At 47.0% G+C, this 13,065-nt stretch overlaps 1 protein-coding gene across 2 annotated transcripts in view; it reads right to left on the minus strand.

The window, feature by feature from the left end:
- Positions 1-13,065, minus strand: part of C8B (complement C8 beta chain) — a 49,923-nt gene that overhangs the window by 26,152 nt on the left and 10,706 nt on the right. For both annotated transcript variants that reach the window (XM_032643876.1, XM_032643866.1), the window contains exons 4-7: positions 11,671-11,812; positions 8,651-8,783; positions 5,919-6,116; positions 1,560-1,800 (exon numbers count right to left, since the gene is read on the minus strand). In XM_032643876.1, the coding sequence (XP_032499767.1) occupies positions 1,560-1,800; positions 5,919-6,116; positions 8,651-8,783; positions 11,671-11,812 (714 nt within the window). The remainder of the gene's footprint in view (positions 1-1,559; positions 1,801-5,918; positions 6,117-8,650; positions 8,784-11,670; positions 11,813-13,065) is intronic.

A 13,065-nucleotide genomic window follows, 5' to 3' on the forward strand; every position in this document is an offset into this window, starting at 1 on the left:
ATGATATCTCTTATAGTTCTTGTAACAGTAAGAATGACAAAAAACCGGGCTTTTGCAGTCAAGCCAGTGTGACAAATGTTGTATCAAAAGAGGTGGAGTGGTCACTTGATTTCAGCACACCTGTGAAACTCTAAAAGTGGGATCTATTATATGTTTATCCAAGTTGATCATAGAACCTTTCTGTAGGAAGCAATCTGAGGAACTATGAAAAGTGCTTTTGAAACCTCTGGTATGGAGGACAGTACCCTTGATCTTGGCAAGACTGAGGCCACACTGATCTAGATTTACCTTGTACACCACGTGTCCTCTTGCAAGTACACTGGACCTGTAACCAAGCCCTGGCGCTGCCACTGTAAACTGCATGACCTAGGGCAGGTCACTTAACCTGACAAATGCCATGTTGGAGGAAAGAATACTGGATTGGGAGGAAGAAGTCATACCTTGGACTTGAAGTTGATTGCAAGTGGGAAGACCTATAATATCTGCACGGAGAATGGATTGTAGAAAGGGAATGGGAGTTATTAGTTTGGAGGCTCTGATAATAATCTGGAACGTTGCTGCTCGAAGCGTGGTCTAGGGACCAACAGCACTGATATCACCTCACAGCTGGTTAGAAATGCAGAATCTTGGGTCTCAACTCAAACTTACTGAATGAGAATCTACCTCCTACAAGGTTTACAGATAATTCACATTCATATTAAATTTTGAGAAACACTGGTCTTGGCGTGAGCATAAGGTGGTAACAGTCAAGATAGAAAGAGAAGATAATTTGGGGGGTAGAGCGGATGGGACTTACTAATAGATTGGGAAGAAAGAAGAATAATCAAGGTTGACGCCTAGGTTTTTGCCTTGAGCCACTGACCGAATGGTGGAACCATTCTGAGATGCGGATGACTGCAAAGAAACATATGCAAGAGTTCTCTTTGGGGGCACGTTAAGTTTCTGATGGTCATTAGACATTTAAATGAAGATATCTCAGAGGCATTTCCACATGAGCTCTTGGGTGCACAGGAGAGATTCAGGATAGACATATGCATTGGGAATAATCTGCATGTTCAAGGCATTTAAAGCCAGGAGATTGGATGCTATTGTCTAGAGGGAGTTATGTAGAAAAGAGGACTGCCCAGAGAGAGGGCTGGCAAAGGAGGACCAACATCAACCAATTCAAAAAACGACGAGGGGGGCTTCCCTGGTGGCGCAGTGGGTGAGAGTCCGCCCGCCGATGCAGGGGACACGGGTTCGTGCCCCGGTCCGGGAAGATCCCACATGCCGCGGAGCGGCTGGGCCCGTGAGCCATGGCCGGTGAGCCTGCGCATCCGGAGCCCGTGCTCCGCAGCAGGAGAGGCCACAGCAGTGAGAGGCCCACGTACTGCAAAAAATAAAAAAATAAAACGACGAGGAATCTGTAAATGAAACTGTGAAAGTACAGCCAGGGAGGGATGAGGAAAACTCAGAGCATAATTCATAACCCCTCCCCCAACAAGGAATAGAAGCCCCTCCCTGTTAACTCACACTTCCACGTGCCCCATCAGTAAAGCCATGGTCCTTGGGCAGCGTACCTGCTCTCTCCATGGCCTCTTTGTTCATGATGAGTGTGTATTCATAAATGCCCCCGAGCACGGCCTCTGTGATGTAGTGGGTCCCGAAATCACGAAAGAGATCTCTGTACTCCCCATAGCTGTACTCCAGGGGCAGCCGCTTGACCCTCTGAAGGAATTCGTAATGCAGCATGAGATTTCTGGGTTTCAGCTTGTAACGCGCTACTTCAAGGTCAGAGCGTGCATGCAGAAATTTACTTTTCTAAATGAAAGACCAACAAGGGAAAAGCAGACCTTTAAAGTTAGGAATCTGGAAGAAGAAGATGAACTTTCCAAATACCATCCCATGTTCTTGGCCAGGAGTCATCACTCATGATTCCTTTAGGAGACTTGAGGGAAGATGGCCTCTTTGACAAGCCTTCATTTCTCAGAAATATTCTGATGTACTTTTCAGCTTGGAAGAGCTTGTTCTTCGCTCACTTCCTTACAGGAGCAAGTAAGGACCAAGGAGAAAGGGAAGCAGAAGCAGACAAGGCAGGGAGCAGCAGGTGCCCGTGGACCACTGAGGGGAGATGGGGTTTGCGGACCTGCAAAGGCAACTTCTTGGTTGACGCTTTTTTTTTTTTTTTTTTTAAGAGAAAGAAGGCTTATTCAGGGAGATACACACCCCACAGCCAGAGTGTGGGCCATCTTGGAAGGCGAGAGAGGCCAGTTGATGCTTTTTGAACTCTGAAGAAAAGGCACTCAAGAAAGAGTTAAAGTGGTGCTTTAGGAAGGCTGGACACCATAGCACATGGCAACGGTCAGCAAACCTCAGTCTGCACTCAGGATCCGGTGCTTGGTTTTGTAAATCCAGTTTTTTGCAGTGCAGCCATGCCTACTTGTTTATGCACTGTCTATCACTGCTGTCACCCTATGATGGCAGAGCTCAGCAGTTGCCACAGAGACCCTACGGCCTCGCATAGCCTGAAATATTTACTCTCTGGCCCTTTACAGAAAAAGTTTGGTGACCCCTGGTATGTGGGAAAGACTGAAACATGGTAATGCTAGATGAAGGTCAAGCATCCAGAAATGTTACTGTAACCCAAAGCGAGAGGTTCCTACACTGCAGTGAAGGCTGAGGAAAAGGTGACTGTGTGGGAAGTACACATTCTCCCCTCATCTTAAAACTCTCAGCCAGCTTGACCCGTCAGCTCTATAAGCCATGCCACCTCTGCTCCCTGCCCTGCTCTCCCCAACCCTAGTCCTGCCCTAGTGACTCATGACTTCCTTCTTCCCATCCTTCCAACCTAAGCAGTCACTAGGTGCTCTGTTCATGACTTTTCTAAATATTTTAGCCTTCTTCCTCTGCCTGGGTTATGATAAAAGCTTCCCCATTGATTTCCTTTCTCCCTCTGGCTGCCCTCAATGCTCCAGTCAGAGCTGACGTCCTAAAACTGTTATTACAATGCTCTTCTGGGCTTAAAACAAAACCCTGCATTGGCTCTCTACTGCCTGCAGAATAAAATCAACTCCCTTACTCTGAATGTAAGAACTTCACAATCTGTCCCCCAGTAGCCTCCTGGCTTCACCTTCTACAACCCTGAAGTTTTCCCCACCCTACCCCGCATACCTTACTATTCTCCACTGCCCACACCGTACCTCAGCATCCGTCTCACGTTTCACTCTTCCCCACATCTCTTTCATAATATAATTTTGCACATGTTGTTCCTTCTGCCAGAAATGCTCTTCCCTCCCTTTTCTGCCTGACACACACCGACTTATATTTTAAATCCCTGCTTACCTGTTGCTGCCTATGTGATGCCATCCCTGAATTTCCCTGACACACACTCCATCTCCCAGGATTGCACTGCGTGTTGCTCCTATTTCCTTTGTAGTATAGACCATGCTATATTACAACTGATAGCAAAATCAGGACTAGGTTATCTGCAAACGTGTTTACCTCTCCTACTAGACTGTGAGCTTGAAGGCAAGAATCGTGTTATGTTTGTCTCTAGGTCCCAAGTGTCTAGTTTAGTGCCTAGCACGATGTACCCATTCTATAACTGGCTGTTTGAATCAGGGAGGTGGGAGGGAGGGAGAGAGAGAAGGAGCAAAGGATGGTACCCCTCTCTTTCTCTCCTAACAAGGCAAGGTCCTTTTAATCATCCTGTCCTTCATCACTATATTTTAGTCTTGAGCACCTACCGAGTGCCATCCTGGATCGAAAGATGAAAGAAACAGCCTCTGTCCCCAGGTTGTTCACAGCCGAGAAGATGAAGGAAAATAAGCAGAGACAGTTACAGTCTAGTTCACGTTTACGACTCATTTTCTGCTGGTTAATATTTTGGCAGCAGAGAACTTTCTGAGCCCCTCACCGCTCCCTTTTTCTCACATAAATCGCTGTAGACTTTTAATTTCCTCCACGCTCCTCTCAGGTTAGTTGCAAACTCTCAGTGATATCATGCTCATGTTGCAAACTCTCAGCGACCAGAGAATAAACGAACCTCGTTCACTCTGGAATCCAAGATTATTCAAGTCCACCTGCCTGTCACCTTACTTCACACTCCAGTTGCTCCTCTTCCACTAAGTCATGGGCTTTGATCTTCACCTTATGGGCAACAGGGAGCGGCTGATACGATTAGATTAGTATCATAAAAACATTTTTCTGGAAGCACATAAATTTGAAGGGGCAAGTTGGAAGACAGGAGACCCATTAGGAGGGCTGAAGCCTGAGATGAAAGGGCCTGGGCTAGTGAAGATGTAATCAGAGTTTGATTAAGAAATACTGGATGGCCAAGACATGGAAACAACCTAAACGTCCATCGACAGACGAATGGATAGAGAAGATGTGGTATATACATACGATGGAATATTACTCAGCCATGAAAAGAATGAAATAACGCCATTTGCAGCAACACGGAGGCAACTAGAGATTATCATACTAAGTGAAGTCAGTCAGACAGAGAAAGACAAATACCATATGACATCACTTATATGTGGAATCTAAAATATGACACAAATGAATTTATCTGTGAAACAGAAACAGACTCTCAGACATAGAGAACAGACTTGTGGGTGCCAAGGCCAGGACAGGGGGAGGGATGGAGTGGGAGTTTGGGGTTAGCAGATGCAAACTATTATGCATAGAATGGATAACCAACAAGGTCCTACCGTACAGCATAGGGAACTATATTCACGATGGAAAATAACACAAAAAGGAATGTATATATTTATGTATACCGGAACCACTTTTCTGTAGAGCAGAAGTTAACGCAACATTGTAAATCAACTATACTTCAATTAAAAAAAAAACGAAGAAATACTGGAGAGTGAACTTAAAGGGTTTGGTGGCCAGCAAATGTGGGAATGAAGAGAAAAGAGAGCCAAATATGATTCTGACATTCCTAGCCTGGAAAGGCAGAAGGAAAAGAATGCTACTTAACACAGACAGCTTGGCGGGAAGCACTTGCTTTGGAGTGTCCATAAGGCATCTAAGTAGTGATAACCAGAGGAGTGGGCGGTGCAGGTCTGAGCTTCACAGAAAGGGGAGGGGCGGTCGTGAAGGCTCATGCTTGCCCTGGGAGAGGAGGGGGGTGAACAGAAGAGTCACCTGCGGCAGCTGTAGAGTAAGAAGGGAAGAGGGCCACAAATGAAAATAGAGAACAGGTGGGGCTATTAGAACCCAGGAAGGAAAGTAACTGATACGGACCAGAAAGCAAGCGGGAGAAACAGGCATGTGACCACAACACCACCCCCAAGAAGTTGGAGGTGACCCCAGAAGAGGTCTTGGGTGACAATCTGGAGAGGAATTTCATCTGAATATTTGGAACAGAAGTCAAATTGCTGGGAGTCGAAAAGTCTCCAGAGATGATTTAGTCTTGCAAAGCTATGTTCTTCAGCTTAATGAAAACCAAGGGAAAAGCTCATTAGAAAATGAGAGTACACAGAGAACTATATTCAATAACCTATGATAAACCATAATGGAAAAGAATATTAAAAAAAGAATGCCTTTATATGTATACACGAATCACTTTGCTGTACAGCAGAAATGAACACACTGTGAATCAATTATACTTCAATAAAAAAATTAAAACTGAGAAAATAACATTGTAAATCAACTATACTCCAATAAAATTAAGATAGTAAAAAAAGACAAAAACAATGCCATACTAAAAAGAAAAAAAAAATGAAAGTAAATAATTATAGAAGGCCACCCCTGTCTGGCCTTTCTGAAAAGTAAGTTAATGTAAGGCCAAGGTATTTTTTGTGAAAAGCTTTTTAAGATAGCACATATAATTGGCTGTCATTACTAGTAGCAATACAGAATACAGACACATCTGTGGGCATGAAAATTCAAATGAATACATAGAAATGGAAGAGCACCCGAAGGGTACTTACCGTATGAGAGAATCGTTTGGTCCTGCTGATAAAATGTTTGCCGTTACCACTTGCACTGCTAATGCCAAGCTCAAATATCCCAGGAACTTTAAAACCAAAGCTGAAACTAGACTTGCTAATTGTTTTCCTTGTGACATTATGTTCGAAATCTGAGTATGACTCATATTCTGTCAGTGCAAATTCATATTTGCCTTGAGTCTGAAGGAAGAAAAAAGAAAATGTTCCTTATGTCATTTGACTTAACATCAGTTCAATTCAAGTCAACAGATACCCACTGTACCCTTACTATGTTCCAGGTACTAGACTAATTGCTCTGGACACAAAATACTCAGAGGCGCCCACATCTCCACCCCGAGGGCTCTTGATCCAGCAGGAGAAACAGATGTGTCCAAGCTGATACTCGGAGGTGGGCGCTTGATTTGGACGTCAACTGACAGAAACGTAGGAGAACCTTCTGGGCTGTAGGCAGAGACGTGGAGGTGGGCAAGGGCAGGGTGTGGTCCAGAAACTGTAGGGATGCTAGTGCAGTTGTATCAGAAGATACAAGAGTGAGGGGAAGACAAAGGTGCTATGAGAGGGTGTGCTGGCACCCAGATGCTGAGGCTCTGAATGACCTGTCAAAATGTGAGCTTAATCCAAGAACGAGCCAACCGAGGAAGCAGCTGAGCCTCAGGAAGTTCCTGACGGGATGGAAGAGCGGTTGGGTTGGAAGGGATGAATTTGGGGTCAGAATGACAAGCCAATGCGGAGGCCGTAAGAGGAGCTCAGTGACAGCTGATGAGGAGCTGGTGAAAGGCAGTGCAGGGGCGATGCAGGGACAGGGCAGCCAAGCGCCCTTGAGAACTTAAGAGGAGCTGTTTGCTCGAAAATCAGCGCTCGTGGTGCTGAGGAACTGCCAAGGGCGCTGCCTCGGTGGCCTCCGAGTGACCAGCCCCAAATCGTCTCCGCCCACACCCCACCGGCTTCTGGATACTTGCAGTCCCCATAACACCTCAGCTTCCGAGGAAGAAAAGCAGGTGTGATTCCGAGCGTGGTGGGGAGTAAGGCACCCAAGGTGGGAGGCACCATTTTCTCGCTGGGTAACCCTGGACATTGGCCTTAACCTCCGTGTGTCCCGGTTTCTTCATGTGTAAAATGGATATGATAACGGGTCCTTCATCGGGCTTGTTCTGAGGGTTGAGTTTATGTGGGTGAAACATTGTACAGCGCCTGGCACAGGGCTCAAAACACAGCTATGGAGAGAGGAAGCTCTATGTCCTGCCTGGGCCAGGAGCTGTCTTTACCAGGAGGATAAACGGCTACTCTGAGATCCTCCCTTGAAAGCGGAGGCCACAGGGATGGAGCTGGACACCACGGGGGAGGGTGTGTTTGTCCCAAGGCTCATTTTGTCTTTTTCAGCCAATAACTATGTGTGTGGGGAGGGGAACAGGAAAGGAGAGGGAGGAGGGGTAGCAGTCTCACCTCAGGACTGCACAATTTTAGACGTGAAAACTACCATCCACGTCATCCAGTCCAGCCCCTCCTTTCACAGATGAGGAAACTGAGGCACAGAGAAGAACAGGAACTTAGCCTAAAGAACAACCGGGACCTGTGACAGAGCCAGGCCTGGCACCCAAGTCCCCCTCAGTCTCAGGTGTGTGTGTCACACTGCTAACACAGTCTATTCTAAACCCCACCTCCGTGAGATTGCTTTTAAGTCTGCTTGTTAATAACACAGGCTTATCTTGGTAGAGCATTTTATAGCTTAAAAAAATGCTTAGAACAAAGCCTGGTTCTAATAGGCAAGGACTTGATAATAGGAGTTAACACTTCCTGTCATCTGGCTGTCTCTGGATGCTAGGATTCTTGCATGTCTGTCACGATGATTCTAGTATCACCTAGCATCTGGAACATCTATCTCTTTGCCACTCAATTGACTACAGTTATTCAAACCACTGACATGATTCCAGTCACAAGGTTAAGTCGCTTGTGTCACTTCCTACCCCACTGACCGTTTGCTCTTCCATCACTGATATCATTCTTTGTCTGTAATGTCTGTATAAACTCTGCAAGTCTAGGTAGGGTGTCCCAGCTGTCATACCAATGTTTATATATGAAAGTCTGTGAAATTTTCCAAAGGCAAAATAAAGTATGGACCTTACAGTGTCTGTATTTGCTTTCGGTACAAATATGAAACTGAAGCTACCAGTTTTCTCTATCTATGGCTATAAATAAAAAACAAAAATAGCCTTTTTATCATCCCCCCAAAAAGAGAAGAGTTAGCACTTGCTGAGACTCACCAATTAAACCAGGTATTGTGTGTGCTAAGCATATACACTCACTAGTCCTCTGCTCGCAGGTAGAACCTTTATAACTCCCATTTTAAAGACAGGAAAACGGAGGCGTGGAGCCTTTACGATGATACAGATGGTAAGTTGCAAAGGCATCTGTGAGACTCCAAATCCTAAGCTATGCCTGTCTCTTCACGGGAGCTTTTGTTATTACTGTCAGTATGATGACGGCTGCTACATCTCTGTACTGCCTTTACTATACATGGCATGTCAGCCTCACCACTGTGTCCAGAGGAAGGGACCACCCATTTTACGTATGAAGAATTGAAGCTCAGAGAGAAAAAGCGATGCATCGGTGCTCGCCCAGCAGGCAGGCTGTAGGCCGGGTCTGGATCCATGCTACTGGCTGCTCTGCCAGTGTCCCTGCCATGGCCCTGCGGTGGCTTCCTGGCTGGCACATACCTGTGGGATGAAGTTTTCCACATTGTATGGCTTCCGAAACCTCGTGTTGAGTATGTAATGGGGGGAACATGCACCGGCGTAATACCTGTGATCGAGAACTGGGCCCTCCAAGTTGTTTGTGAACAAATTTATCCTGCAGGGAAGGGGCGGAGAAGGGTAAGAGGTGACGGTGTAATGCCAACTGGTAGACCTACTAAAGGACAGCCAAATTCCTTGGTACGGCACTCAAGGCCCTCAATATCTGGATGAAACCAGCTTTCCGGCTTCATCTCTGGACACTCCCAGCTACAGTCACAAAGCCAGTCCCTTACTACTTGGGGGTGTTCTTCCTCCAGTCTGCTTTGCTCCCCTTCTGTGTAAGGGCTGTTCCCTACGCCTAAATGCCCTTCCAGCCATTCACTGTTTTATCTCTCAGTTATCTCTCAAGAACGGGTTCCGTCGTTGTCTGTCGTGGGCAGCCTTCACTGACACTTGTACCAAGCTGCGTGCACTAGAGGTCCTCGTTAGCCCCCGTGCTTGCCCCATTCATGTATTTATTGCTCTGGACCTACTGCAGTTGCCTTCTAAGAATGGTCCAGCATGGGAGGCAAGAACATGGACTCTGCAGCCAGATGCCTGGGGTCAAACTCCTGCTCTGCTATTGACGAGTTCTGTAACCGTGGGTACACCAGTTAACCTCTCTGTACCTCAGTCTCCTCATTCGTAAAATGGGAACAAAGAAAATCTTATCTCTTGGAGTGGTTGTGAGGATTACACGTGTCCATATTTGTTAAGTGCTCAGAACACTACTTGGTCTGTGATAAAGGCTTGTTATTATTTACGTGTCTGTTGTCTCCCCTAGATTCTGTGCTCCTTGGGGATGGTGGTTTTCTTCTTAATTTCTGTATGACCCCCATCACAAGACACTAAATTAATTCCCATTTACTGACGGTCTAACTGGAAACAGACACAGTCACAGATGGCTCAGGGCATCACCTTACTCAATGTCCCTGAAGCCCTGGATGCCATTATGTCCATTTAGAAAGAATGAAAATACTGTCTCTAATTTGACATTCTTTCTCACCGCCTCCTAAGAAGCCTCCATTCCTGGAGGCTTGTTCTTGCCGACCATGCTAGACCATTCTTGGAAGTCTGCTTTGACTACTACTGACAGCCATTTTTTTGTTCAAAGGAGCTCTGTCTCCTTTTAGCTTCTGCCTGTTGGCCTGTTCTGCTCTACCAGAATTGTCTTAGGCTCTCTCTCCTGTGACAGAGTTTCATGTAGCATAATGATGTATATATATATATATATGTATATAGTTTTTTTTTTGTGGTACGCGGGCCTCTCACTGTTGTGGCCTCTCCTGTTGCAGAGCACAGGCTCTGGACGCGCAGGCTCAGAGGCCATGGCTCACGGGCCCAGCTGATCCGCGGCATGTGGGATCCTCCCGGACCGGGGCATGAACCCACGCCCCCTGCATCGGCAGGCGGACTCCCAACCACCGCGCCACCAGAGAAGCCCCATTTATTGTTTTTAATACTGTAATAATCAATTACACATATTGGCTCACTGAATCCATGGGTATTATAATTATACCCATTTAACAGATGAGGAAAGTGAGGCACAGAGCGGGCAACTGAACTGCCCAGCAGCTGGCAGGGCCAGGACTCAAAGTCTGAGTGTCTTAAGTCAAGAGCAGAGTCTGCTTTCTTCCCACCACACCCATACCTGCTGCCTCTCGTGTATTAGTTTATTACCATGGCGTTAGCTTATGCATCCCTCACAGATTGGAAAGAAGGGTATTACTAACTTCTGTCTACAAATGACAAAACTAAGGTACCGCACAGACAAGTGCCTCAGCCAGGGTCCTGTGGCCTGTGGGCCGTATTTCTGCCCCTCCTGCAGGGTCCAGTCAGCCTCTGCTACTGGCTCTGAATGTCCACTCTGTCACCCTCTCTGCCGTGTGACTTCTGAGAACTCTCTTAACTTTCCAGGCCTCAGTTTCCTTATCGAGGAGATGGGACTTATAATCACTAGTTTCTAAGGTGGTCCTGAGAGGAGGTTTTCCCTACCTGAGGCATCTGTATCTCTAATGACAACCTTTCAGGATGGAGGTCTGACATTGATTTAGGAAGAGGGAGAACCCCATCCAGGGCCACTCTGCTCCCCACACTGCGTCACACACGCTGATTTGTGAGGCGTCTGAAGGGAGGCCCTCCTCTTCCCCTGGAGGCTGAGAGGCTGCAGAGCACAGCAGGAAAGGAGGGTGGGCACCAGGGCAGTCTGGTCCCTTCTGACCCCTCACCTCCCCAGAGGATTTAACCAACTCAGAGGCCCCCAGATTGGCTGCACCCAGAGTGGCTGCAGAGCCATGCTGGAAATGCACTCTTTCACTGGCTAATTACTTAGCACCTTCTCCTCTGGGCCAGCCCGATAGGGAAACAGATAAACCTCCCTCACAGCTGTCAAGGGGATTCAAAGGTAATGCTTCCCACTAGCTATCTATTTTACGTTTGGTAGTGTATATATGTCCATGCCACTCTCTCGCTTTGTCACAGCTTACCCTTCCCACTCCCCATATCCTCAAGTCCATTCTCTAGTAGGTCTGTGTCTTTATTCCTATCTTACCTCTACTTTGTTATAAAGCAGAAACTAACACACCATTGTAAAGCAATTATACTCCAATAAAGAGGTAAAAAAAAAAAAAAAGGTAACGCTTAGAAAGTACCTGACACAGTCACAGAGCAGGTGTCAAATAACCCTTCCCCCAGCCCTAGCGTGGAGCCTCCGCGGCCCCAACACACAGCTCTGCCCTCAATGCTCCCTCCCTGCAGCCGCATAGGACCATCTCTCCGTGGGATGTGCTCCCGGAGGCCCTGGGTCTGTCCTCAGGGAGCAGCCGCAAGCAGCCGCGTACACCCCTGCCTTTTTCAGAAAGGAAAAAGGAGCCACTCTGTTTACAGGTCCATCCCTGGCTCTTCTCCAGAATCACATTTAACTGTGTGCCCTTCCAGCTCTACAACAGAAGGCGGTAACTTACCCACTGGCCAGGCTGCCAATGGCCCAGTATTGGTCCATTTCCTGCTGACATTTTTTATAAATCCTTCTACAGTTCCCCTCATCTGACTGGTCTCCACAGTCGTTGTCCCCGTTACAAAGAAGTCTGCGGTTTACACACCTCCCTGGAATGGAGAAAGGGGGTTACCCACGGTCCGAGGCCAGTAAGATGGGGTGGGGGGACTCACATGGTTTGAGACCCATTGTGGGCCGGACACTTTGCTGCGCCTTTAATGCTCTGTTCGCATTAGTCCTCATGTATCGGGGTGGGTGGGTAATGGAATCCACAGTTTATCCCCCCAAAGAAGCCAGTGTTATATTTCTGAAAGTACTTGAGGGCAGATCCACTAGGCAGGGGTCGAGTGGCCAGACAGGAAGGAAGGCTGGACTCCTCTGCTTGGCACTGGTGAGAGGTGGTGGGTTCGGTGGGTCCTATAATAGTACTAGTCGTGGGACCTTCCAAATGTTACCTGACCCCACCCCCCCGCCTCAATTTACTCATCTGTAAAATAGAGACTCCATCATACCTACCCCCTAGGGTTGCTGGGGATTTAAATGAATGAAGCGGTACTGGCTCACGGTATGTGCTGGATATGTGTTGTTATTACTATTACTAGTGTTTTGATGGTCCAAATGCACATTGCTGGTAAGTACTGGCAGGAGGATTGGAACCTCTAGCTTTCTTATCACAAACTCTCCCCACTAAACCACACTGCCTTCAACACCAGAGCCATTCGGACTACTTTTATTTTTTTTTTTGCGGTACGCGGGCCTCTCACTGCTGTGGCCTCTCCCGTTGCGGAGCACAGGCTCCGGATGCGCAGGCTCAGCGGCCATGGCTCACGGGCCCAGCCGCCCCGCGGCATGTGGGATCCTCCCGGACCGGGGCACGAACCCGTGTCCCCTGCATCGGCAGGCGGACTCTCAACCACTGCACCACCAGGGAAGCCCCGGACTACTTTTAGATGATAAAATTATTTGGACTGTATGTTTAAAATTATTTGCTTCCTTGAAACTCTTTTCCCCATTGACTTGACTTCCTTTCTTATTTGTATATTCTTGGGGGATAAAGCCCATAAGACAGGTAACCTTTTTTCCTCAGATGTGTCTGGTCATTTTTAACCCATGTTTTGGGGTATTAAAGGCAGAAGAGTAACAATCTGGTTTTCATATGTTCCTTGCAAGGCATTTAAACTAAAGCCTGCCCAAATAACCATTATGGCTTTGGTCAGAATCATGGAACACTGATCATAATTAGTCCATGGACACCCTGTAAAAGTCTTTCAGATTTATTGGATGGAGTTTCGCCTTTGCAATAAGCCCTAGAAATTGCTCTAAGAATCACTAATTCTTTCTGAGAAGATCCCTAAGCACAGTC

Source organism: Phocoena sinus, chromosome 1 (genome assembly GCF_008692025.1).
Source record: "Phocoena sinus isolate mPhoSin1 chromosome 1, mPhoSin1.pri, whole genome shotgun sequence".
Lineage (NCBI taxonomy): Eukaryota > Metazoa > Chordata > Mammalia > Artiodactyla > Phocoenidae > Phocoena > Phocoena sinus.